Source organism: Colius striatus, chromosome 18 (assembly GCF_028858725.1).
Source record: "Colius striatus isolate bColStr4 chromosome 18, bColStr4.1.hap1, whole genome shotgun sequence".
NCBI classification, from domain to species: Eukaryota; Metazoa; Chordata; class Aves; order Coliiformes; family Coliidae; genus Colius; species Colius striatus.
The window spans coordinates 12,802,256-12,828,290 of NC_084776.1; the positions used below are offsets into that span (position 1 = coordinate 12,802,256).

Here is a 26,035-nt window from a genome sequence, read left to right on the forward strand (position 1 = left end):
ATGCCCAGCCTTCACCCACAGAGCTCATATGGAAGAACACTGAGGAGTTACTTTCCTTTCAATTAAAAAGCTCTGCTAGCATGTCTTTAGTATTTCTTTCTTTTGGTGGCCTCTCTGTCCAGATGAATGTTTTCCATGGGAGTCCCTCTCCAAAAGGCTATTTCATAGAATCATAGATGCATTTCAGTTGGAAAAGCTCTTGAAGCCCATGGAGTCCCAGCCCTCCCCTCACCCTGCCCAGCCCAGCACTAACCCCTGGCGCTCAGCACCTCAGCTCCACAGCTTTGGGATCCATCCATGGCTGGGCACTCCCCCAGCTCCCTGGGCAGCCTGGCACAGGGGCTCACACCCCTCTCAGGGAAAATGTTCTTCCTCAGTTTCCAGTTAAACCTTCCCTGGGGCAACTTGAGAATGTTTTCTCTTGTCCTGTCACTTGGGAGCAGAGCCCGACCCCAGCTCACTGCAGCCTCCTGTCAGGGAGTGTCAGAGAGTGCTCATGTCTCCCTTCAGCCTTCTCCTCTCCCCCTGAGATGTACAGGACAAATGAGATGCTGGAAATGCAAAGCCCTTCATTATCAACCCAGCCTGACCTCCTCTCAGCAGTTATGAGACTATTTCCTTGTCAAGGCTGTGTAGAACTCATCTAATGTATCACAATTGCAGAGGCTGGGGCCATATGGCACAGGCTGGGGCTGTCTATGCCGTGGGGCAAGGCCTGAGAGCCCCTTGGAGGCTGCACATGCCGTGTACCCACAATTAGAGCCATAAATCACAATGGATGTCAGGGCACTTATTGCATTCACTGCCTGGCATCTGATGGGCACCTTTGCCAGTTCAGAAAGGGACGCTGTGCTCCTTTCTTCCTATGTTTGGTTCCATTCCTGAATAAAGCTCCACATTCGTGGAGACTGAAAAAGCCCTGAAACCCCGCAGGGAAAGGAGAGGGGCCGGAGTGCGAGGGGAGGTGTAGTGGGGTATAGAGTCATGGAATCATAGAATAGTTTCAGCTGGAAGAGCCCTTTAAGCTCCTGGAGTGCAGCCTCTGTCCCAGCCCTATCACCCACCAGCCCATTGCCCTCAGTGCTGCATCCACCTGGCTCTGAAACCCCTCCAGGGATTGTGACTCCAGCAGCTCCCTGGGCAGCCCCTTCCAATGACTGACAGCCCTGGCAGCAAAGAAATTCCTCCTCACATCCAGCCTCAACCTCCCCTGGTGCAACATGAGGCCGTTTTCTCTTGTTCTATTGCTGTTACTGGGGAGACCAGAGCAACCCCCGCCTCGCTACAGCTTGCTTTCAGGTAGTTGTAGAGAGTGAGAAGGTCTCCTCTGAGCCTTCTTTGCTCCAGGCTGAACACCCCCAGATCCCTCAGCCCTTCCTCATCTGAGACGCGCTCTAAATCCTTTCCTAGCTTGGTAGCCCGGCTCTGGATCCTCTCCAGCACCTCCATGTCCTCTGATGCGTGCTGTGCCACGCCTGGACAGCAAGCGGGGTCAGCAGGGAGAGAGCTGCTGCTCCCTGAGGGCTCTCAGCAGCCCGAGGGAAAGCGGGCCAGGCACGGGGAGAGAGGCAGCAGCAGCCAGGCTGTTTGTGGCTGTGCCCCGGGGCCGAGCATCCCGCCCCAGCCGAGCCGAGGGCAGATCGCCCATCCCGCACCAGCCGCAGCCCTGGCTCCTGCCTCAGGCCGCGGGGCAGGCACAGGCACGGGCCGGGCGCGCAGGCGCGGTTGCCACGGCGGCCCTGCCGCGGGGCCGGGACATGGCGGCGACTGGGGGCGGTGTCATGGCGGAGGCTGGGGACCGGGCCATGGCGGCGACTGGGGACGGTGTCATGGCGGAGACTGGGGACCGGGCCATGGCGGAGACTGGGGACGGTGTCATGGCGGAGACTGGGGACCGGGCCATGGCGGAGACTGGGGACCGGGCCACGGCGGCTGGGGACGGTGTGGGACGGCTCCAACTGCGGGCTGCCATCGGCTTCAACGGTAGAGCGCGGGGGAAGGGCAGAAGTAGGGGCGTGCGGGGCACTGTGGGGAGCAGCTGAGGGGATGTAGGGCACCATGGGGGCAGCTGAGGGAGTGTGGGGCACTGTGGGGAGCAGCTGAGGGGAGGTAGGGCACCATGGGGGCAGCTGAGAGAGTGTGCGGCACTGTGGGGGGCAGCTGAGGGGATCTGGAGCGCCATGGGGGCAGCTGAGGGAGTGCGGGGCACTGTGGGGAGCAGCTGAGGGGATCTGGAGCGCCATGGGGGCAGCTGAGGGAGTGCGGGGCACTGTGGGGGGAAGCTGAGGGGATGTAGGGCACCATGGGGGCAGCTGAGGGAGTGTGGGGCACTGTGGGGAGCAGCTGAGGGGATGTAGGGCACCATGGGGGCAGCTGTGGGAGTGTGGGGCACTGTGGGGGGAAGCTGAGGGGATGTAGGGCACCATGGGGGCAGCTGTGGGAGTGCGGGGCACTGTGGGGGGAAGCTGAGGGGATGTAGGGCACCATGGGGGAAGCTGAGGGGATCTGGAGCGCCATGGGGGCAGCTGAGGGAGTGTGGGGCACTGTGGGGAGCAGCTGAGGGGATGTAGGACACCATGGGGGCAGCTGAGGGAGTGTGGGGCATTGTGGGGGGCAGCTGAGGGTATCTGGAGCGCCATGGGGGCAGCTGAGAGAGTGTGGGGCACTGTGAGGGGCAGTCGAGTGGGTGTAGTGCACTGTTCGAGGCACCTTGAGGGTGTATAGGACACAACGGGGACAGCTGGGGAGGTCTGGGGCACTGTGGGGAGAACATGAGGGGGTCTGGAGTGCCATGGGCCACAACTGAGGGGGTATAGGGCAACATGAGGGGCAACTGTGGGGGTATGGGGCACCGTAGGGGGCAACAGAAGGAGTGTAGGGCACCATGAGAGGCAACTGAGGGTGTACAGGCACGGTTGGGGCAGCTGGGGAGGTCTGGGGCACTGTGGGGAGAAGCTGAGGGGGTCTGGAGCTCCATGTGTCACAGCTGATGGGGTATGGGCCAACTGAAGGGGTATGGGGCACTGTGTGGGGCAACTGAAGGGGTGTAGGGCACTATGAGGGGCACCTGAGAGGATATAGGGCACTGTGAGGGGCAGCTGAGGATATATAGGCCACCATGGGGGCAGCTGAGGAGGTATGGAGCACCATGGAGGGATAGCAGTGGGGTATGGGGGCACTATGGGGCAGCTATGGGGCACAGGTTTCCAACAGACAGGTTGAGGGAAGGGGAGCAGGTGAGGGGAAGCTGTGGGTCTCAGCTGGAGTCGTGGTGCTGTGGGCCCAGGGCAGTGGGTGTGTGGGATCCCTCCCTGCCCCCCTTGCTGCCTCCTTGTGCTCCCCATGCCTGACATCCTGAGAGATGCAAAGTTAAGAGCAGGAAAAGTTTGATGGAATAGGCAGATATTTATTTTTTGGTTTCTAGTCACCCAGCTCACTAGAATGAGAGATGTTTCATTTCAATATAAACCCAACTCAGGCTGCACAAAATACTGTCACAAACACCCCTGTGACCCAGGGACGGGGGCTAGGTGCCCACTGCCTTCTCAGGTGATTTGTGGCTTTGCAGCTATTTTGAGGCAAGTGATGGCCACATGGATGAGTGACATGGCCTCTACAAATCTGTCGGTGCTCCTGGGGAGCTCTCTGTGCTGATGGGCTCAGTTTAATCTCCCAGTAGCTGTAGGACACAGCGTGGTCTGAAATATGTAAAGGTGGCCCTAGAGTTTTGCAGGAGGTTGTTCTGCTGAACAACTCTTTGGGAGAACTCGCAAGCTGCCCTTCTCATGAGCCAAACCTTGGGGAAGAAGCACATTACTCTTGGAGAGGCTACTGGCGTGGAGGTGTTGGGGAGAGCTCAGCCTGCTTTGGGCACTGTGCTTCAGGCTGGGGAGGACAACTTGCCCATAGCCCCCAGAAGTGTTAACAGCCAGCAGATCTTTTGCTCCCTTTTCTTACAGGGCATATTCCCTGTGGCCTCATGTGCCACCCTGATACGAAGCATATTCTCTATGCCCTGGGATGTACCGTGGTTATTCAAGAGCTGGATAGTAAGAGACGGAGTTTCTTGCATGGCCACACCAACAACGTCTCCTGCGTCGTCATCTCCAGGGACGGGGTGTATGTTGCCTCTGGACAAGTCACTTCCATGAGCTCCAAGGTGGATAGTGCTCCATGTTTAACTGCATAATATTCACCAAAGAAGCTGGGGTTGGCTTGCCAGCAGTGGGAACACCTTTATTTAGGTCATGTTTTCTTTTGATGGAGAATAAATGCCTGCAAGGGAGGGGGATGCTGCAGAAATGGGAAATGGTGGCTGGTCCATTGCTGGACATGCCTTTATGTATTTGTAAGGTATTAAGCTTTCCCTCTAGGATTGGGATAACTAGATTGAAGGGTCTGTTGCTCCTTTTTATCCAACCTGCTGTGCACATATGGCAGCCTAAATCTCATTAGATGTTAATTAATAAATGATGTGGTATTCAAAATGGTAGCTGAGTTCCAGAGCTTTCAAAAGCCCTTGACAGGTACCTACTTGCATTTTCAGACCTCTGAAGTTCTTTATTGTTTAAATTTTGCCTAATTGAAAAGACCCTGAGACACCTGGAAGGGACTGAGGATTGACATTTTCAGTATTTTCCAATCTAAGCCAAATACCCAGTGTCTCAGAGTAAATTCTGACTCTGAAATGAAGCCACCCAACAGCTGAACTGGAATAATGCTTCTTACAGCACCTAATCTGAAGTGGTCTTGTGTCAGGTGAGCCCTGGGCTGGATAGAAGCTGACCTTGGGCTGGGCTCTGACAGCTTTCCTGCCAGAGAAATATTTCATAGCTAATCCTGCATGTTCCATCTGATGCTCTGGCTTTGACCCCTCTGCTTTGCTTCTCAGGCAGCCATCATTCTGTGGGATTTCCAGAGCAAGGAGTTACTTGCCCGGCTGGCACTTCATAGAGGCAAAATTGAAGGACTAGCTTTTTCTCCAACCAACCTTTATCTGGCATCACTGGGAGGGCAGGATGATGGCAGGTAAGGGTTTCTGCTTCTTGAGAAGTGCTCCCTCTTCCCTCCTGTGGCAGTCTGACTCTCCCCTGCTTAGTACCTCACTTCCGTGGCCCAGCTCTGTCCTTGGGAAGCTGGGCAGGTACTGTGGGCAGAGGGGAATGGGGAAAAATGAAAGGAGCAGCTGATTCTTAAGCTGGTGTTATTGCCCAGGAGCCTTGTGAAGCCTGCACAATTGGCTGCTTTCATGCACTGCCCTGAGGAAGTACAAATGTCACTTAGGGCTTGCTTTGACACACAGACAAGTAAGAGTGAAATAAGAAGTCATTTTCAATCAGATTTTATGAGGGTGCCAAGATCTTTGTGTCTTGCCTGGCAGAAGGAATCTAACAAACACATCTCCTGCCTTAGGAGCAGGGCACAGAAGCTGCAGTTCCACATCACTGTGATGAGGCTGAAACCTCCACAGAGTGACTGCTCTTGCAGATCCTGGTGGGAACAGAATGATGGAAAATAGGTTCCCTCTTTCTTTTGGTTTTCAGTCATTTGTTCTTAAGCAATGTCCAAAAGCCACGCTGTCTCAAGCCTCTCCTTTTCCGGCAGGCTGGTTGTGTGGGACGTTGGCATGAGAGAGGCTATCTGTGGGAGCCCAGCCTCACCATGCAGCACAGGCAGCACCACCATCCTGCTGAGCTCCAGCTGCAGTGACCAGCTCTTTGTCACTGCTGGAAAGTAAGGTTTGCCTAAAGAAAAACCTGATTGATAATAAACTGAACGAGAGCAGCAATGTGCCCTCGTGGGCAATAAGGCCAATGGCAGCCTGGGGGCATCCAGCAGAGTGTGGGCAGCAGGTCGAGGGAGGTTCTGCTCCCTCTCTGCTCTGCCCTGCTGAGGCCTCATCTGGAGTCCTGTGTCCAGTTCTGGGCTCCCCAGCTCCAGAGGGACAGGGAACTGCTGGAGAGAGGCCAGTGCAGGGACACCAAGATGATCAGGGGACTGGAGCATCTTCATTCTGAGGAAAGGCTGCGGGACCTGGGGCTGTTTAGTCTGGAGAAGAGGAGACTGAGGGGGTAGCTCCTTAATATTTATAAGTATATAAACGGTGGGTGTCAGGAGATTGGGGCAGCACCTTTTTCTGTTGTATCCAGCAACAGGGTAATGGGATGAAGCTGGAACACAAAAAGTTCCGTTTAAACATAAGGACAAACTGTGTCAGTGTTTCAGTGAGGGAGCCCTGGCCCAGGCTGCCCAGAGAGGGTGTGGAGGCTCCTTCTCAAGAGGTTTCCAAACCCACCTGGTCCTGTGTGACCTGATCTAGGTGGGACCTGCTTTGGCAGAGGGATTGGACTGGATGATCTCTAAAAGTCCCTTCCTACTCCCACCATTCTGTTATTCCTGATTCTATGAAAAGAAAGGAGGGAAAGAACCCACAGACCTATTTCCTTTAATAAAGAGCCTTTACTTAGATACAAAGAAACTCAAGCAACCATGTGCTAGTGGTTTTTCTTTTCACTCGGAATGGGCCCATCAGTACTGGAATGGGCCCATCAGTACTCGTCAGTTTGTCCCTTTAAGGCATTTTTACTTGATCTATATGAAACAAGATGCTTTCAAAGCAGCACCCGGGGACCCACATGGGTCAGTTCTGCCCCTAATAGCAGTGGTTTGTACTCAGCATTCCCCATACAGCCTTTAAAACATCAAGTTGCCAGTGTTTACACAAGAAAAGCAGTCAATGAGTGGCTCTGAACAATGGGTAAATTAATGTGGAAACAATGATATCTCGCAGGCCATTGGATCATCTCCTATCCTCACCACACCTGGTGTACAGTTGTTCACTATCTCCTAACAAAAGTTGGTACCAAAAGTCACATTTTGCACCAATTTGAGGCAGCTCTCTTGACATTTCAGTGTGTTGAGGATCTGCACCTTCCTTCAAACTGGGGAAGGCTTTGGATGCTCTTGGCTGCAGTAGCAGTGAGGAGTGCTGGTCTTTGCAACTGTAACCCTCTGTTAGATGCTGTGGCTGTGCATGAGGATTTTGTATCGCTTCCTATGCTGCCAATGACATTGTGCTGGAAAATGTCCCATCCTGTTTATCTCTCATTCTAGGAGCTAGGATTTGCACAGTGCATATTTCTTTGGGAAAGGAAGTGCCAAGGTTGTTACATCCTCTGTGCTCCTTGTCTCTGTTCTTGCTGAATCTTCAAGAATTTATTTATGTGGAAAAAATTACTGTAAGAGACAGCAGGAAAGGCAGAGACTTCTGTCCTCTCTGGGTTTTTTTTTTCCTCTTCATTAAAACTTCAGAATAATGTAACCTTGTAAAGGCTTTTAAATCCTTATGGTAGTGAAAACAACATGGATGTTTCTGCATAGATGGATTTAATCCCACTCTATTTGTTCTTTCAGTGGGACCGTTCGAGTATGGGAGCTGGATGTGACCAATAGGAAAATCCACCAAGCTGAGTGCCAGACAGGGAAACTGAGAAGAGTGGCCATGTGTGCTAAGGTGAGTTTTAGCCAAAATGAGTTGGCTAAACTGGGAAACTGTCTACACACTAGAGAACCCCCCCCCCCCCCAAACTTTTACTATGGTGCTAAAAATGCCAGCTGCAACTGCAGAACACACTGAGGTTACCAAGTGTTGGCTCAGGGCAGAAGGTCTCACAGAATCACAGAATGGTGGGGGTTGGAAGGGACCTTTAGAGATCATCCAGTCCAACCTCCCTGCCAAAGCAGGTCTCACCTAGATCAGGTCACACAGGAACGTGTCCAGGTGGGGTTGGAAACCTCCTGAGAAGGAGCCTCCACACCCTCCCTGGGCAGCCTGGGCCAGGGCTCCCTCACTGAAACTGTTTTTCCTTATGTTTAAATGGAACTGTTTGTGTTCCTGCTTCATCCCATCACCCCTTGTCCTGTCACTGGATACAACAGACAGAAGTGCTGCCCCAACCTCCTGACACCCACCATTTAGATATTTGTAACTATCAATGAGATCCTCCCTCAGCCTTCCCGTCTCCAGGCTGAACAGCCCCAGGGGCTGCAGCCTTTCCTCCTCACAGGCATGTTCCATCCCCTCAGCCCTGTGCTGGACCCTCTCCAGCAGTTTCCTGTCCCTCTTGAGCTGGGGAGCCCAGAACTGTCTCCCATGATTTCTTTAGCCTTGGAGAGAATGTTTTCAAGGCTTCTGAAGAGAAGTAGCATGCATTTTGGTCACAGGCTCTAGCACCCAGAGAATCCCACTTTTGCTCCAAAGTATTGTCTAGATTTGGTTGAAAATGTCTGGCCTTCAGCAATTTTGTGGGTCTTTAGGTGGAACAGGGTGAAAACAGCTATATCCCCTAATATCTTGGCAGTAGACTGAAATACAGCCTAGTGCTAGGCCTAACACAAGTGTTTCACTCTCTGGACTATGATCTCTCTTCTTTTTTTTGTGCTTTCCTATAGATAACAGATGATGACACTTATTTTTATGTTGGCACATCAAGTGGTGATATCCTGAAGGTGAACACAAACAGCAAGATGATGACTGACTTTGGTCCCCAGAAGAAGAAGTTTATCTTAGTGAGTAGCAGCTCTGTGACTTGAATTTATTCCTTATCCTCCTCTCTGTTAGTAACTGAAAGTAGGGCAAAGTCCAGGAGAACCACTATGAAGCTGATCCACAGACTCACCCCTTTGCTGGGCTGTTACTTCTTTGTGAGTGTCTCAGTCTTGATCCTGAGTCTGAGACCATTGGCTTTATTCAGCTGCATTTGGCTCGAAATTTGAGGTTTACCTGAACCTCATGTGTCAGGCCATAGGCTCCCTCTCACACTAAACGTGGTAAGAGTCAGAAAAAGTTAAATAGAAGCACAGAAATGGAGTAGTTCTTGAGTTGGGAGGGGTTTTAGGGAGATATTAGCTGGAGTGAGGCAGAGGATGTTTCCAGGAAGTGCTTGTTTGAGGCTTTTCCCACACTGCTGTGAGGGGCTACATTCACATCTTACAGATTTGTTACATTGTCTGGGCTGAAGTTTTTCAAGGTCACTGTTTGCCACAGGAAGAGGATTTTGGAAAAACTTCAAACCACTACAGTTGCTCTTAAAAAAACCCTAACCCCCTTGATTTGTTTGTGTTTGTTCCATGTGCCATTCCTCTCCCTTCCTTTCAGAGGTCATCTTTCTGAAATTGTCATTCTGCCACTGCTGAGGCAGAGGTATTAATGAACAGGTTGTATGGATCATCTAACTCCAGAGTTTATTGTACTGTGTATGCACAACTGGGACAAAACAAGGTTGCACAGGGTACTTTGATTTAATTGCTTTTGAATGTCTGAGTCCTTGACTCCATAATCCCAAAGTTCTTTTAACTTTGCTGTTTTGTCCATAACTGGGACTCGTGAGTCCTAGTATGAGGATTTTGAGACAGGAGTCTCTTGCTGAATAAGGAGCTTTTGGCCTTTACAGGAACTCTGCACACAGGGAGGTGTGGTGATAAACTGTCAGTACCAGCCAGTGCACTTGCTCTTGATTTCTCTTTATTTGTTGATAGAAAAAGCTTCTTTTAGCTTCTCAGATTATACCCAGGGGAGGGCATGACACGAAAGTGATTCAAACAGTTCCCTGAAAATCTTCTGTGCAGAAGATTGGATGTATTTTGTGATTCTATGAGCAACGATGAACAAACATCAGTGAGCAGCCAGAGAAGCAATGCAGATGGAAGTACCAAATGCACTGTGAGGGATGCCACAGGGAAGGTGTCCTCGGAAGCAGCAGATCTTGTCTGAGAGTAAACACAACACTAACAGGAACTGCAAGAAAACTTCAGCAGTAAACCCCAAAGAAAAAGCTTCTATGGACTTGTTTCTCCAAACCTCATGAACTTCCACAGAATCTAAGAATGGTGGGGGCTGGAAGGGCCCTGCAGAGCTCATCCAGCCCAACCCCTACTAAAGCAGGTTCCCCTCCATCAGGGGCACAGCAACGTGTCCAGGTGGGGTTGGAAACCTCTGGAGAAAGAGCCTCCACAGCCTCCCTGGGCAGCCTGTGAATCCAACCCCCACCATTCTGGGATTCTGTGAGGCTGATGCATAGGAACCTCAGTTTGGGCCAGAAACCTTTGGAGCACCCTGTGCTTCAGCTGGCATTGCTGCTGATCGTGAAAAGGTGAAGAAAAACAGGGCCTTTGGCTATGCAAAAGCCTGACAAGACACTAAGGAGAGGAGATCCAGAGGTGGATCTCATCACAGCTGCCTGACAGCCTTGGGGGTGAGGCCTGAGTTGGTGGGCATGAATCTGCCTTCAACTTTGGTTGATTGTCATCAATCATTGTTATCATGATATGTCATGGCAGCTACTGAAGATATTCCACTGGGCATCTGGGGAGAAGAGAGAGGAACAAGGACATTCACACTGGGCAGGAGTGACAAGTAGCCCCTCCAATCTCCTCCTTTACCCTGTTGCTTAAGACAGGCTTTTCAGTCAGATACATGCTCAACAGTGTCACTCCTTCTCCTCTTGCTTGCCTCCTCTCTGCTCCCTTCCCTCACTCTTCCCAGTACAGTCTCCAAATCCCCAAAACAGGGAACACTTGTATTGTCACAGTAAATGAGGAGGTACCAGGACATTTTTCTCTCCAGCTACTGTCAGATCCACTTTCATGCTTTCCATTTCTCTCTCCCTAGCTGCGTATTGTGATTCCTGTCCCACCCACCCATTGCACATCTCTGCACACAAATAATACCTTGTCACTAGACTGTCAACAAGTCTTGGCTGAGGATCTGATGGTTTCTGGCAGAGATTGCCAATTGGAGCAGAGGCTGTAACGCCAGGAGAGGTATTTTGCAGATGTTTTTCAAGTCAAACCCACAGCATTTATGAAAACAAAAGTGTTTGCATCCTTGTTTCTACGTGATTTAGTGCATCCTACTGCTAACCCTAGGAGAAGTGCTGATTTGTATTCCTCCCTGCAGAGCTGTGTGTGTGTTTCAGAAGACATCTTTTGTGTCTTTCTTCAAAATGTACCCTGTAGTGGTGCTCGTCACAAGAATCCTCACCTCTCCAGCCCTGCAAAGCAGAGCTGCCAACACAGCTTGTTTCAGAAGCGAGCTGTGCTGCCTCAAGGTCACAGCACTGCTCCAAACAGTGCCTTTTTGGGCCATGCCCTGCCTTCCCTCCCCAGGCACTGCCCTGTCCCCTGGCAGGGAGGCTGGTCCAACAGCCTCCAGCAGTGGGACTGTCCCGGCCTCCCTCCCCTGGAACTGTTTTCATCCCTTGGTTGCAATTCCACCTGAAATGACGTGTATTCGTGAGCCAACATTGTCTCTGCAGACCTTGCTCACCAGGAATTATGAGGCAGCCAGATCACCAAACTCCAAGCCTGGAATCCACAGGCACCCCACAAAGAGTGGATCTTTACAGAAAGAGTTTAGACACTGCGTGGGGGAGGTGAAAAGGTTTATTGAAAATAAGTTGGGTCAACCTTAAAGGAACTTTGCCTTTAGATATATAAGAATGTGTTTATTATGTAGACCTGATCTGAAGATTACTTTGTTTCTGTTTTGGAGTGGCACTGAAAGCTCACTGAAGCAACTTGTTTCCCATCTACATGAAATGAAGTTGAAGACTGTTTCTGTAACATCTATAACTATTGGAATAAAGCCCAAAACTCCATGTTATCCCTGTTTTAGGCTTGAGGAGCCATAAGGCACCCATTTGGATCCAAAGTGGGATGTGCCTTTGCAAATGCATCTGCAGAAATAGTTGGCAAGATTTGCATTGTAAAAAAAAAACACCCTCAAAAACTCTTTGAAAGAGGTGTGCTGGCAGAGTTGATAGGGCACTCAAGCACTTGGTAGAGATCTGATCAGGGGAGGAAAGAGCAAATATCCCTGCAGGGAAGGGAATGGCAGGCTGGATTTTTATTTATAAGCATACTTCAAAGCAGTGGTTTCTTTTTGTAAGAAGTAAATGGAGAGTGGTGATATTTTTAGCCTCTTACAGCAGACTCTGCATTTCATCTACAAAAGGTCTGTCACTAAATTGGAAGGTTCATTGCATCAGGAACGTGAACTGCTCGACTTCACCGATAACAAGTGTGGCTTAGAAAGCTGTCTGTTCACTTGTGGTCATTCAACAGCAGTCTGGACAAGACAGAAGCACAACTGTCAAGTTCAGTTCCAAATCAAACTCTGAGGATTTTAAGAGCCTGGCTACCTTAAGGTTGTTTTGTTTCCCTGTCTTCATAATACCTGTTTCCCTCCTTCCCTCTCAAGTCAAAGAACTGAAGGGAATACCTACAAAAATCCAAGCAGTCTTGGCAGTGCTGCAACAGCTCTAGTTTACTAGCAGGTAGCAGGGAGCTGTAATCAGATAAACTACCTAGTCCTAGGTTTGATTTCTAATGCCTCCACTGCCATAATGCTAAACCCAGGGAGCATTTGATGTGGAAGCCTGTTACAGGGAAACAGGCAACACAGCAGATCAAAAGACAGTCATTGGGCTTGTGATAACAGAGGACTCACAAAATGCTGCCAGCACCTCATAGGAAACTTTTCAAAACATTGTTCAGAAACAGTTCTGCTTGTGGCTCCTATTTCTAATTTAAAAGAATCCCTTTGTTCTTGGGCTTTTGCTGAGAATATTTGCAGGAAGCCTGGCTTGCTGCCTGGCAGTGCTGTGTTAGCACAGCAGCAAATCCCTCTCCGGAGGCTGTGTTGTTCAGTGATCAGTCCTGATATTGCAGGAGGCTGGGGATATGCTGCTGCTGGAGACAGACTGATGAAGAAATCAGGACTGATGTTGGTGTTTTTCCTGCAATCAGCATTTATCTGATTCTGAAGTTAAATAGTCCTCAAGCTGCTGTACAGGGGGTGTGAGGCTGCTCAGAATGCCAGCACTGGAGAGCCCAGTTACCCGTATGGCCATTGTTCTTTTAGGGATTTTATTTCATATAATATAAGCAAGACTTTAAAAACAATCAATTGCTTCTACTTGGGTGGATAATTGAACCAAAGTAACTTTTCCAGACCTTGTCTGTGGCTTTTGCAACATCCTTCCCATCTCTAAAGACCTCAGATTTTGTTTCCTCTTCTGTCTTCAGTTCCTCTCTCACCTCCCTTAGAGCTTCAGTCCTTTCCATATAGAAAGTCAACACTTTCTGGCTTTCATCCTTTTAACATCCTGAACATTTACTGGGGTTGGAGCAGATGAATGCTTGGAAGGAACAGGAATGCTGGGTGGTGCTGCTTAGGTGTCAGACTTTGTCATAGAGTGCTGACACCTGTATTTGTTCAAAAACCACAAGCCAAGCCTTTGACAGGGATTTCTTCCCAAAGAACAAATGCAGAATTATTTTGACTTGCCACTTAGTTATTATTCTTTGAGAATTCACTTCTTCATGCTTTCAGAACACTAAATGCTTGAGCTGTTTTCTTTCCCTCCCCCCAAAAGAAATTGTTCTTCTCACATAATGGCTCTATGACCTCAGGCCTAAAGAAAACCAATCCTGCTGTTGTGAAACTGGTGGTGCTATCCCAACAGTTGGCACTGCTGCTTATTCACCTGGGTAGGGGCAAATGCTGCAAAATGTTAAGCTCACAAGCCTCCTTACAGGCCACAGGGGTCTGGAGCTGCTACCAGCTGGCCTGTGCCTCTCATCTGCACTTGCCTCCTGACAGGGCTTAGTTTTCAGTCCAGTTTCTGATGGCATAAAGCTCCTTTATCTTTTTTCTTCCCTTTCCATTTCACTCATGCACTGTGTTCCCCCAAGCTAGTAAGGGTGTTTTTCTGAGTAAGGGTATCAAGATTTAAAGTAGTTTCACCTCTTTTGCAGCCTATTTTCAGGTCTGTCAGATTGTCAAGAATCTGTTGCCTTGTGTACAGAGTAATATCCCTTCACAGGGAGCAGAACTGGAGCAGGGACTGACTTTTCTTATAGTTAACAATTTGTGGCAAGGCTAAGGTTTGTTTGATGGTTTCAGTTGGGTTTTTTGCTGGAGTCTGGTACTTTATCTAGGGAAAACCATTTCTCTTTTCTCTCATGGCTGACCTCCTGTTGATCTACTCATCTTAGTAAACAGCAGAAGCTCATGGTGGTGATGAGCTGACTAAATTTCAAAGCTTTTCTGTGACAAATGTCTTTTATTACTAATAGGTGGGAGATGGGATTGCATCTCTCAGACAGGGAGAGAGGCCTGGGGGACAGAGGATCTGTCCTAAAAGCAGCTGTAGGAAAGGACCCTTAGGATGAGTTTTATGCTGTTCTTTTCATGCCTGATAGGTGAAGAAACTGTGGAAGGAAAAGTGGAGGCACTAATACAAAGTGAGTGTATTGCTTGCTGGGATGAGATGAGGATATGTAGGCTTACATGTGATCCCAGCTGCTCTGAAGGATTCATGATGGTGCTATTTACTTGCTCCTCACACAGCAGGAGTTCCTTTAGACCTGTAATTAATAACTCTTTCCTCCTGTCTCCCTCTAGAGAGCCCCCCTTTAGCCTAGGTCAGCCAAAGAATACTGAGAAATCCATCTTTGAGTGACTGAAGCACGACAGAGACTCTGTTGTGCAGCAATAAAGAGTCTCTGCTGCCATCCAATTGTGTTTTAATCCCATTGTCTCCTAGGGAGTCACAGCTTTGCTTTTGCTGAAGTCAGGAGAGGTGATAGTTGGCACTGGAGAAGGGATCGTAGCTCTCTGTAAAAGCTCCAGCTACAAAGTAATGAAGTGAGTTTGTAGATGGGAGAATGGGGAGGGCAGAGGTGACACCTCCCCCAAGTGTCACCTGATGAGAAGCAATCAGCTCTACCTGAAGGCATAACCCAAAGAAAGCTGAGGTTTTCAATCCTGCAGTGTGGTTCCAGTACTGAAGCTACTGCAGGCTCTGCACAGCACTGAATTGCCCAGCTCATTGTTCATTTTAAGTGGCTTTTGTTTCCTTGGTGGCATTAGGAGTCAAAACCTAAACTGCTGCCTGGCGAGACAGGTCTATTGAAGTCAGTAAACTTATGCTTATCTGGGCCAGCTGAGAAACAGTAGTATTTGCCATCCAAAAATGTGTTTATAGGAGGACAGGGGGCTGTAAAAGAGGGCACTGCTAGTTTTCTGTGTCAGTGCCTAGAAGTGCTGGAGCAGGTGCAAAGCTTTTGTCTGTGTACAAAACAGAAAGCCACAAGCATGGCTTCCCTGTCTGTGATTTGAAATCTGGGCTTGCAGCTATTCATTTTACATTGCTTAAGTAGCCAGATTAAGCACACAGTTCTGCAAGCTTAGCTTTGTACAGTTTAAATTATTCCCAGACCATCTAAAGTGGCTGGAAGTATTCTCAACTATTGAGGTGCCCTTGAGGAAGAAGATCAGCAAAGATGCCGTTACCTCAGCCCTGCTCCAGAAAACAAAGGCTCCAAAGCACTGCCTTTGCAAGGCCTGGCAGGTGGGACCAGCAAGGTGAAGAATTAACCTGCTCCTGGGAATGAAGTGTTAGTCCCAGCCACGTTCTTGCTTATTGTCACAGCCTAGTGTGGAGCTTTTTGAGGAAGCAGGGAAAGTCACGGCTGTAAAATCGTTGGGAAAGGGAAGCTGGGGAATACATACATTGAGGTGACTGTCAGGCCAAACCTCTGCTTTCTCTTACCAGGAAAATGCAAGTTGAAGGTGCTGTCACTTCCTTGACATGTAGAGGTCAGGGCCACCAGTTCTTTGTAGGGACAAACAAGTGCCAGATTTATCAAGTTGACTTTGCTGAGTTCACAGAGGAGCTGCTCAGCACCAGCCACAGCGAAGCTGTCCACGACATCGTTTTCCCTTCGTGAGTAGGGCTGCCTGGGATGCTTTTGGTTGCTAAAGGTTGAGTGAGCTGCCAGTAGAAGTGGTGATACCTGGGTAAACACCTTTTAACCAACAGGAACCTAATGCCTGGTAACATCCCTGTGGGATGATTTCTACTGCCAGTGAAAGGCAGGGCTGAGAGCGAGCTGCTGCTGAAAGCAGAGGGCAGCAGTTCAGTTTGAGAACTGGAAAAAGTCATCAATCTGCAGAGACAATTCCAAAGAAGTGGTTTCTGTTTGGATAACAGCAGTGATGACAACTCCTAGGGCTGGTGCTGTGGCACTTGGGCCTCTTAGGCTGCCAGAGATGGGAACTCTGGCTTTAGTCTGCCCTGAGGCAGTCAGAGATTGTAGAAGTATCTGCTTCTCTGCCTGCCTGGAACGTCACCTGAAACCCAATTGGTCTGTTCAAAGAGGCTTTTTGGGTCTCTCAGCCTCACTTACAACTGCAAGTTTGACAATATGGGAGGTTATATTAAATTCTTGGGTTGTGATGCTGGATGCCTGGGCCTGGGAATGGAGCTAAATCCAGTTGTTCCCCAGAGCTCAGTGTTCAGGCCTGGTGTGTTTAACATCTTCATCAATGATCTGGGTGAGGGGATTGAGTGCACCTCAGTTTGCTGATGACACAAAGCTGTGTGGGAATGTAGATCAACTTGAGGGCAGGAAGGGTCTGCAGAGGGCCCTGGCCAGGCTGGAGCCATGGGCTGAGGGTAGTGGGGTGAGGTTTAACAAGGGCAAGTGCTGGGTCCTGCCTTTGGACCACCCCAAGCCCAGGCCCCGCTCCAGGCTGGGGCAGAGGGGCTGGAAACTGCTGCAGGGAAAGGGCCTGGGGGGGATGGTGCCAGTGGCTGAACAGGAGCCAGCAGCGTGCCCAGGGGGGCAGGAAGGCAAAGGGCAGCCTGGCTGGGATCAGCAGTGGGGTGGCAGCAGGAGCAGGGCAGGGACTGTCCCCTGTGCAGGGCCCTGGGGAGGCTGCAGCTCCAGGGCTGTGTCAGTGCTGGGCCCCTCACTCACTGCCACAGGGACACTGAGGGGCTGCAGCGTGGCCAGAGCCGGGCACAGAGCTGGGGAAGGGGCTGGAGCACAAGGGGCTGGGGAGGGGCTGAGGGAATCGGGGGATTCAGCCTGGAGAAGAGGAGCCTGAGGGCAGATGGGAGCCCTCTCTCACACTCCCTAACTGCAGTGAGCTGCTCCCAAATAGTGAGTGATAGGACAAGAGGAAACCACCTCAACCCAGGGAGGCTGAGATTGGAGCTGAGGCAGAACTGTTTCCCTGAGAGGGGTGTGAGCCCCTGTGCCAGGCTGCCCAGGGAGCTGGGGCAGTGCCCAGCCCTGCAGGGATCCCAAAGCCATGGAGCTGAGGTTATGAGGGCCCTGGGTTAGTGCTGGGCTGGGCAGGGTGAGGGCAGGGCTGGGACTGCAGCAGCTTCAAGGGCTTTTCCAAACAGAATGATGCTATAATTGTACTGAAGCATCTTCTGGCTGCTTTTGTCTTGTGAACAGACAGCAAACAAGGAGGTTCCTCTATAGCAGGATCATGATGCTATTTAAGTTCCCACAATGGATCGGTTGTTTCCTCTTCAAAGAGAGAATGGGAGCTGGATCCCAAGGAAAGTTTGTATTTTTGGCATATCACTGTTGCATTGCTTCCTGACACAGAGGGTCAAATCTCATCAGGATACAGCAGTGCCCAGTGCAAGGTGCCTTCCTCCCTGTTTGTCACCAGCCTGAGAAATCCACATCCTTTCTAATATAATAAGCAAATCATTTGGAGCTTTATGGTGCTGATACACCTGACTGGCACGTGTGTGGCCCTGAGCTGTCTGGATGGGCTGGAGTTAGTGGTGGTTGTAAGGACAACTGAGCTCCATCCTCACATATATGTGTGAACTTTTCAGCTAACTGCCCTGAACAGAATATATCACCAATTGGGAAATACAGGCTCAATTTCCCTGTTCTGTATCATTTCAGAGCACTTCAATTGCTGCTGTTACCCTGCTTTATAAATCACCTGCCCAAGCTGGGCTTGAAAGGGGCCACACATTTGCTGTGCCAGTTTCCTCTGTCCAGGTTCATCTTTCCGGGCATTGATGGTGATGTTGGACAAAAGCTTGTGGTACCTTTCTAGATTTCCCTTTCTGTGCTGTCCCCAGGAGGTATGGCTCAGAGCTTATTTCAAAGCATTCAGTCCCACAGCTGCTGAAATGCTGCAGGTCTCAGTTTTTATTCAAACGTGGACAACAAGGATGTTCCAAAGCGGCTTCTGCCTTTGTTTCTGTTGCCGTTAGGGACGTTGAATAGGAATCATCCGGCAAGTGAGATAAGAAATGACCTCTTTCCAATGGGAGGCTGCTGTCAGTCCCTGCTGTTAAACCTGGGCAATCAGCACCTCTGCACCCGCTGCTGTGTCTGCTATATACAACACCTGAAGGTGTTTGGAGGTTGGATATGGGAAAGAAATGTCACAACTTCCAAATAGCAGAAATAATCCCTTGAGTTTTGCTTTCAACACTCCTTAAAATGAATCTTTAGGTAGAAACCAGGCCAGGGGGGTTTTATGTGAGAAAGGTGATGCTATGAAAAAGGCTTTTGTCTTGGCCATGGGGATCCCTGTTGGGAAGATGACAGTTGCACGTTAGAGACAGCAAAGCTTCAGAGGAGAATTAAAGTACTGACTAAGAAAGAAGCATTTTCTGCATGCCCTTCCTCATTATCCCTCTCTGAATTCTCCAGGGGAACTTCTGACTTGTTTGTCACCTGCAGCAAAAATGACATTCGAGTGTGGCACACCCCAGAAAACAGGGAGCTCCTAAAAATCGTTGTCCCCAATGTGACCTGCCATGCCATAGAGGTGACGAGGGATGGCAGCAGCATTATTTCAGGTAATGGTCGTTCCAAAGACCTGCTTCAAGTCTTACCAAGTTCAATAAACATCAATATGACAGAATGAAGAGAGGATTAGATTGGGAATGGGTTTAAATTCAGTTCATTGCTTGACCCAAAGGCCTCTTTGCTTGCAGCTGGTCCAATGAACTTTGCTCACAGCCACTAGTCAGCTGGTGCTGGAGTTCTGGTGAGGTGGAAAGCCAAGTTTGGAAACCTCACTTTGGATGTGAATTCCAGCCATTCAGAATGTGCTTCAGTCGTATTCAAAAGACCCAGTTCTAAAATATTAACCTTCTTGTATGCAACAGCTTAATCTGTGTTGTATGTAGAGCATCTTGGGCAGAACTCTGCTGCCCAGCACCAGATGCAAGTTGCTTACAGAGGAGCAACACAGTCCCCCCATTGTTACCAAACTGATTTGCCCACAGGCAGAATTGGGATTAAGTTCTGCTGTTTACTGGGGACTAGAGCTCTGTGAGCTTGTCTGCAGAACAGTGGTTTTGATGTGTACATTGGTGTCATAGTTTAAGCCCACTGGGCAACAAAGCCCCCACACAACCACTCACCTCCCCACACCCCCCTCCATAGGATGGGAGGAGAAAAGATCACTAAGAAGCTTGTGGATGGAGGCCACCACCTTCTGCTGCAATGCTGTCCCCTCACAGAGTCACAGCCCCTTGGGGCACAGTCACCACCCCAGGCCTGGGGTCCTCTATGAACTGCCAGAGTAGCTCAGCTTCATCACCCTCTGTGGGTTTTAGAGGGACAGCCCCCATCTCACCACAGGATGCAGGGGGTCTGCAAAACCTCCTGCAAACCTCCTCCTCCTCCCTTCCCTCACTGACCTTGGGGTCTGCATGGTTGCTTCTCTGTCATCCCACCACCTTCCCAGAAAGAAAGGATGACTCTTCTCCTATGGCTTCTTTTAAAAGGTGATATCAAAGGTGCCCAATTGGCTCAGTCCCAGAGGTGGGTTTGACTTAGAGATGGGGAAAGTGTGAACAACTTCCAGGAGCTTCCATTACAGCCCCTTCCTCAGCTCCACACAAACCCTGGTCAACTGGAGATGTGACAGGAACCCCGTTCAAACAAGGAGTTCATTCGGAAAGGAGAGAGAGCCAACAGCAGGAGGCAGGTGTGTGCACCTGGGTAATGTGTTGGTTTCTGCCCCCAGCGTGGAGTGACGGGAGGATTCGTGCCTTCCTGCCCGAGGACGGGAAGCCCATGTTCGTGGTGGAGAACGCACACAGCAGGGGGGTGACGGCCATCGCTGCCACCGCCGACGGCCGCCGCCTCCTCAGCGGAGGGGAAGAGGGGCAGGTAAGTGCTGCTGCACAGCCCAGGACAGCTCCCTGCTCTCATCACACAGCCTGCAGAGAATCCTCTGCCAGTGCCTGGGCAGGAAGTGAGCTATTCCTCGCTTTCTCCTAAGCAAAGGACGGGGCTTGAAGCTATTAGCTATGGAGATGTGCAAACCTCTTGCTCTCAGAGGGCATCATGTAAAACAATGCTCAGATTTCTTCCAGCATGAGAGTGTTGGAAATCCTCCTAACACCAAATGTGTTCATAATCCTTTGTGTTCATTTGTCTCTGCCCTGTATTTGGCTTATCTGCACGAGTCATTGTTTGCAAGCCTCCATCTAACTGCTCTGTACGATTATCTTTCTGGCATTGCTCTAGAAGTCCCAGTCCTGCCCAAACTCCCTTTTGATCACTACAGTGGCTATGGGGTGTCTTCCTAATTTTCTGGGATGATACTGTCAGCTTTAGGTTATGATGTTAATAAAAGACCCTAGAAATAGCTCGGTTCCTAATACAATCATGGACACATGTTATAGGCATCATACCTGTGCAGTTCAAGATTTTTTTCCCACCACAGGAAACCAGTGCCATGTACTTTGTCTGCTCCATGCACTTCACAGAGCAGTGGCTCTTTTCTGTAAGAGTGACAGTCCTCACTTCATGCTTAAATAATTTAAATGCAGGAAAGTTAGCTACCTTGCTTTAGACTTCCTTTTCTGGCAAGCACTCAGAACCACACTTTGGATTGTATGTGGCTTGCTGACTGTGATGTAACCTCTTTGTGCTTGCTTCGTGCACAGTGTTCAGTGTGCTGTGCTGGAGATGGCATGGGGAGTCTTGAAGACTGAGGAATTGAACTTGGGGCTTCCAAGTCCCAGAATGCTGGGTGTGAGAAGGGCCCTGCAGAGCTCATCCAGCCCAACCCCCTGCTCAAGCAGGTTCCCCTCCATCAGGGGCACAGCAACATGTCCAGGTGGGGTTGGAAACCTCCTGAGAAGGAGCCTCCACACCCTCCCTGGGCAGCCTGGGCCAGGGCTCCCTCACCTCAGCACCAAAGGACTTGCTCCTCTGTGCCACTGGAGCTTCCTGTGCTCCAGCCTGTGCCTGTTACCCCTTGTCCTGGCACTGGTCACCACACAACAAACACTGGCCCCATCCTCTCCACACCCATGTTGATAAGGGCCCCTCTCAGGCTTCTCTTCTCCAGGCTGAACACCCCCAGGTCTCACAGCTTTTCCTCCTCACACACATGTTCCATCCCCTGATCATCTTGGTGGCCCTGCACTGGCCTCTCTGCAGCAGTTCCCTGTCCCTCTGGAGCTGGGGAGCCCAGAACTGGACACAGGACTCCAGATGAGGCCTCAGCAGGGCAGAGCACAGGGGAAGGAGAACCTCCCTTGACCTGCTGCCCACACTCTTCTTGATGCCCCCAGGCTGCTATTGGCTTCTTGCCCACGAGGGCACGTTGCTGCTCACGTTTCTTTGCTGCCCACCAGCACTGCCAGGTCTCTCTCCTGGAGCTGCTCTCCAGCAGGTCACCCCCAGCCTGTGCTGCTGCAGGGGGTTGTTCCTCCCCAGGTGCAGGACTCTGCCCTTGCCTTGGTGAACCTCAGGAGGTTCCTCCGTGCCCAACTCCCACACTGTCCAGATCTCACTGACTGGCAGCACAGCCTCTGGTGAATCAGCCAGTGCTCCCAGTTTGGTGTAATCAGGGAACTTTCTGGGGGTCCCTCTGTCCCCTCATCCAGTGGTTGATGAAGATATTTAATCAGATTTGCCCCAGAACCAACCCCTGTGAAACCAAACTGGCCACAGGCCTCCAGCTTGACTCGGCACCACTGATCACTACCCCAAGTCTCAGGCCAATGTCCTCATCTCTCTGAAACTCTCCAAACCTCAGCTGTGCTGTAGAGCAGGCACAGCCAGCACTGCCTTGTCTCACTGCACAAAGACCTCATAGCTGATGAGCTGCCTTCAACCCTTCACTGATAAAAGGACAATTAAGTACCTTGGATGATTCACACTAGAGAATGCAGAAGACAGGACCTAGGTCCTGTGTTAACAGACACAGAATGGCACAGGCTCTGGTTAGCTGATCTCTGAATTGGAAAAGGCAGCTGAGACAGAATTAAAGCTAAAGGTTGGTTAGGCAGGAAGGAGAACTGCAGGGGAGCACTCCCAGTATTCATTTGGAACACACAAAAAAGTGTTCAGAAACACTAATGGTTCTCTCCAAATCAATCATCTGAGAGCTGGGGCTGTCAGGGCTGCTGAAGGATCTGGATGCTCTGATCATTTAGCAAGTGAGAGCTGGCCCTGCAGACCCTGTAGGTGACTCGGTGTTGTGGCAGCTGGAACCACAGCTCTCTGGTTTTGATGCCCATGTGTCCATTTCTACAGTTTCACTAAGATTTGACCTTGGCAGAATGGCAAAACTAACAGATACCATGAGGTTTGGCCCAGGTGGGACAGTAAAGGCAAATATGAAGGATCAGGTCCTCAAAGCTGAAAGGTTTTTGCTGTTACCACCATTGGGAAAGAGGTGCTTTCAGGCACATAGTTCACAACAAAGATCTAAAGAGCAGGTTTGTATTTACTTCCTGGCACTCTGTGTAGCACAAATAGCAGGTAGCTTTTTTAGATTCCATTTCAGAAGCCCTGTCTTTGATCTTTAAACACCACTGGAAAGGTGTCATAGACTAGATGCTTGTTTTTTGATTGAGAGCTGAATCAACTGAAAGATGGGAGACTGGGAACGTGGCAGAAACAAGGACTGGGCTTAATGGCCAGGAATTCCTGAACCAAGTCAATTACACTCTCAAGAGCTCACAGTTGTAGGAGTCAGCTGCATGAATGACCCCCAAGAAAACGGAGACAGCCCATGGAGGCTCAGTCTCTGGATGTGTTACCAGGGAAGAGTTTGGGAAGGCCTTAGGCATCCTCCTAAGAAAAGTCAGGATCATGTGGTTCAAGAGCAGATGTTTGTTGCTGATTTTCAGATGAGAGTCTGGGAGATCAATGAGAAGACTCAGAAGCTGAGGGAAGTTCTGAAGGTGCACAGAGCTACTGTGTCCTGCATTAAGATCAAGAAGGATGACCAGGAGTGTGTCACAGCCAGCCTTGATGGAAGCTGCATCGTCTGGGATATTGTGTGAGGACATAGAGAAGTAATGCCAGGCACTTGAGGTGCTGGTGATGTCTGTGGGTCACTGTGCCCTGTCTAGGACACCACATAGTGAGGAGGAGGGGGAAAGGAGCATTAAGAAATGAAAATATACATACAAACACACTAGAATGAACAATCAGATCAGGGAATGGAGCTTCTAGTCCTAGTTTCTAGTCCAATGCTAGAAACTTTACAGAGCAGTTTAGACAAACATTTGTCTCAGGTGGTTCTCTTGGCCAAGGGGGTGGAGCAGGTGATTTCCTAAGTTTCCCACTGGCTCCATTTTCCAGCAGTTTGTGACTCTTGCTGAGCTGTTGCAGATCTGCAGGTAAGGGTAAGGGAAGCTTTGCATAGTGAACAGCACTCGGGAAGCGTTCAGGACTGAAAGAGTTCATTTCATATGACAGCAGAGCAAAAGTCCTACAAGGCAGCTGTGATGGGGAGCAGAGCTGCTGACCCTAACAAGCTTCATGAAGCCCTGAACTCAGACCAAGACCTGAAAACATCCAGTTAGAAAGGGAGATGTGATGCATAGCCCAGGCAGGGGAAGTTCAGGCTGACAAATGTGGCTTCTGACCCTGTTGCTCTGTTCTCTTTTGGGGACGTTTTGCAGGCGTTATGTAAGTAAACAAATGTTTCGGGGCAATGCCATCTTCAAATGTGTGTGTTACCATCCAGAAGAGTTCCAGATAATCACCAGTGGGACAGACAGAAAAGCTGCAAAGGTAAGCAAAGCTGCAGGAGCTTGTTAGGTGATGAAGCTCTTGAACCTCCACAGAAGTTTGTGCTACAGGGCAGTGCTGGAATCTGTGTGCTCTCCATGTAGGACTGAGCCCTCCTCTCTGCTCTCTCTAGATTGGCTACTGGGAAGTGTTTGATGGCTCTGTCATCAGAGAAGTGGAAGGGTCCACATCAGGTTCCATCAACGGGATGGACATCACATCAGATGGGACACACTTTGCCACAGGTGAGTGGGGGAGAAACTAGAACAGAGGAGGTCCCAGTAAAACTGGGAAAAACAAGGCAATGAACCAAAGATCTCAGTAAAGAGAGAAAAAACTAAAAGGAGAAGTCAACTAAAGGGGAAGATGAAATGCATCACTGAGGAAGAGTACTTGGAAAAAGCTTGTGGTTCAGACTTCAAGATACTACAGCTCAGTCTTGCAAGATGTAAAGGTGAAGAGCAGGTTTCCTTGTCTCCAAGGGAGTACAGGCTTTCACCTTGCCCTGCTCCTGCTGTAGTTCAGTGGTGTTCACATGCACTTGCATGATTTGTTCAAGTGCCCTGCTCCAGCAGCCTGGGACTCTTGATTTCCAAGCAGGAATGACTCTGGGCTCCATCCAGCCTCAGGCTCACATGTTCCACACCATCATGACATCCCTTCTGGGAGCCCAGTGTGAGCACAGAGGAGCCATGGTGCTGCATTTGTCAGCTGTGGTTAAAAGCCATGGCTTTGGGGGCAGTACCAGTTCCTTTAGAGTACCCTGGTAAATGAACACTGGTTAAGAGCCTCGAGGGCTGTGTTCAGTGCTGGGCCCCTCACTCACTGCCACAGGGACACTGAGGGGCTGCAGCGTGGCCAGAGCCGGGCACAGAGCTTGGGGAGGGGCTGAGGGAATGGGGGTGTTGAGCCTCAGGAGCCCTCTCTGACACTCCCTGACAGGAGGCTGCAGGGAGCTGGGGGTCAGTCTCTGCTCCCAGGTAACAAGTGACAGGACAAGAGGAAATGGGCCCAAGCTGCCCCAGGGGAGGTTGAGGCTGGAGCTGGGGCAGAACTGTTTCCCTGAGAGGGGTGTGAGCCCCTGTGCCAGGCTGCCCAGGGAGCTGGGGCAGTGCCCAGCCCTGGAGGGATCCCAAAGCCATGGAGCTGAGGTGCTGAGGGCTGTGGGTCAGTGCTGGGCTGGGCAGGGTGAGGGCAGGGCTGGGACTGCAGCAGCTTCAAGGGCTTTTCCAACCAAAATGATTCAGTGATTTGATGATTCTGGTGGTGCCTCTGGGTAAGGGAGGGACACTGCTGCCAGAGCTTCATCACAGGTTTCAGTCATGAAACTCGTGGCTTTAAATTCCTCCAGGCAGAGGGTGCAAAGGGCTGGGTGAAGCTCGTGCTGTAGGTTTTAGATATGAGCTGGAGCTGGGGTGTCTCAATCCTGGCTCTTTTCTCCAGGGGCACAACTAGAACCCATGTAGCCTCTGAAATCCAGTCCCATGGCAGAGCATGGCAGCCCCACATGCCCAGTGGTCCCCAGTAACCACCATGGCTTAAAGGGCTTTTCAAACAAAGGCCCTGTCTGCTGCTGGGACCCATTGCTGCCATAGCTCCCTGTGAGCTGCTGCTGCAGGGCCTGAGCACTCTCTGGACACTGGCTCTCCTTCAGCTGAACAGAAGCCATTTTTGCCATAATGTCCCACCCTTCCCCGATGAAGGGAACACCCAAGCACTCCCCAGCTCTGATGCAGCACCACCAGCCACAGAGCTCCACATCCTCCTCTGCTCCCCCTTGTGCCCTGTGCAGGTGGTGATGACCAACTGGTGAAGCTCTGGAACTACACCGAGGGGATGGTGACTCACATTGGGCAGGGCCACGGTGGCAGCATCACCCGCCTCAAGATCTGCCCTGGCAACAAATTCATTGTCAGCGTGAGTGAAGATGGTGCCATCCTGATCTGGGGATACCCAGCCCTGCACTAACAGCTGCTGCTTCACTCCCCAGCCCTTCCTGACCTTTTCCTTTATAGCTGAGGTTGTTTCCAAACTCTTGTACTGTCAGAGGAGTTGCTCTTTTTGTGTTCTCAGGTATATATTTATTAATAACTTATTGTGTTCATCCAGTATTCTGTGTTCATTTTCATTTGTGTGGTCCTGGTTA

The 26,035-nt window shown here is 50.3% G+C and overlaps 1 protein-coding gene across 1 annotated transcript; it reads left to right on the forward strand.

The window, feature by feature from the left end:
- Positions 1 to 1,753: 1,753 nt before the first annotated feature.
- CFAP52 (cilia and flagella associated protein 52) lies at positions 1,754 to 25,985 on the forward strand. The gene is made up of 14 exons (XM_062010792.1): positions 1,754 to 1,983; positions 3,960 to 4,159; positions 4,892 to 5,028; positions 5,605 to 5,733; positions 7,414 to 7,513; positions 8,452 to 8,568; positions 14,610 to 14,710; positions 15,621 to 15,791; positions 18,547 to 18,695; positions 19,874 to 20,019; positions 23,001 to 23,152; positions 23,781 to 23,892; positions 24,023 to 24,134; positions 25,682 to 25,985. Exons 1-14 carry the CDS (start codon positions 1,758 to 1,760, stop codon positions 25,855 to 25,857), a joined length of 2,028 nt encoding a protein of 675 aa, XP_061866776.1. The 5' UTR covers positions 1,754 to 1,757; the 3' UTR covers positions 25,858 to 25,985.
- The last annotated feature ends 50 nt before the right edge of the window (positions 25,986 to 26,035 follow it).

What these genes read in the sequence shown, in the direction of transcription:
- CFAP52 (XM_062010792.1), top strand. Translation starts at nt 1,758, where the DNA reads ATGGCGGCGACTGGGGGCGGTGTCATGGCGGAGGCTGGGGACCGGGCC. An exon ending in GGAGGGCAGGATGATGGCAG is followed by an intron (nt 5,029 to 5,604) that starts GTAAGGGTTTCT and finishes CTTTTCCGGCAG; the next exon opens with GCTGGTTGTGTGGGACGTTG. An exon ending in AGAAGAAGAAGTTTATCTTA is followed by an intron (nt 8,569 to 14,609) that starts GTGAGTAGCAGC and finishes ATTGTCTCCTAG; the next exon opens with GGAGTCACAGCTTTGCTTTT.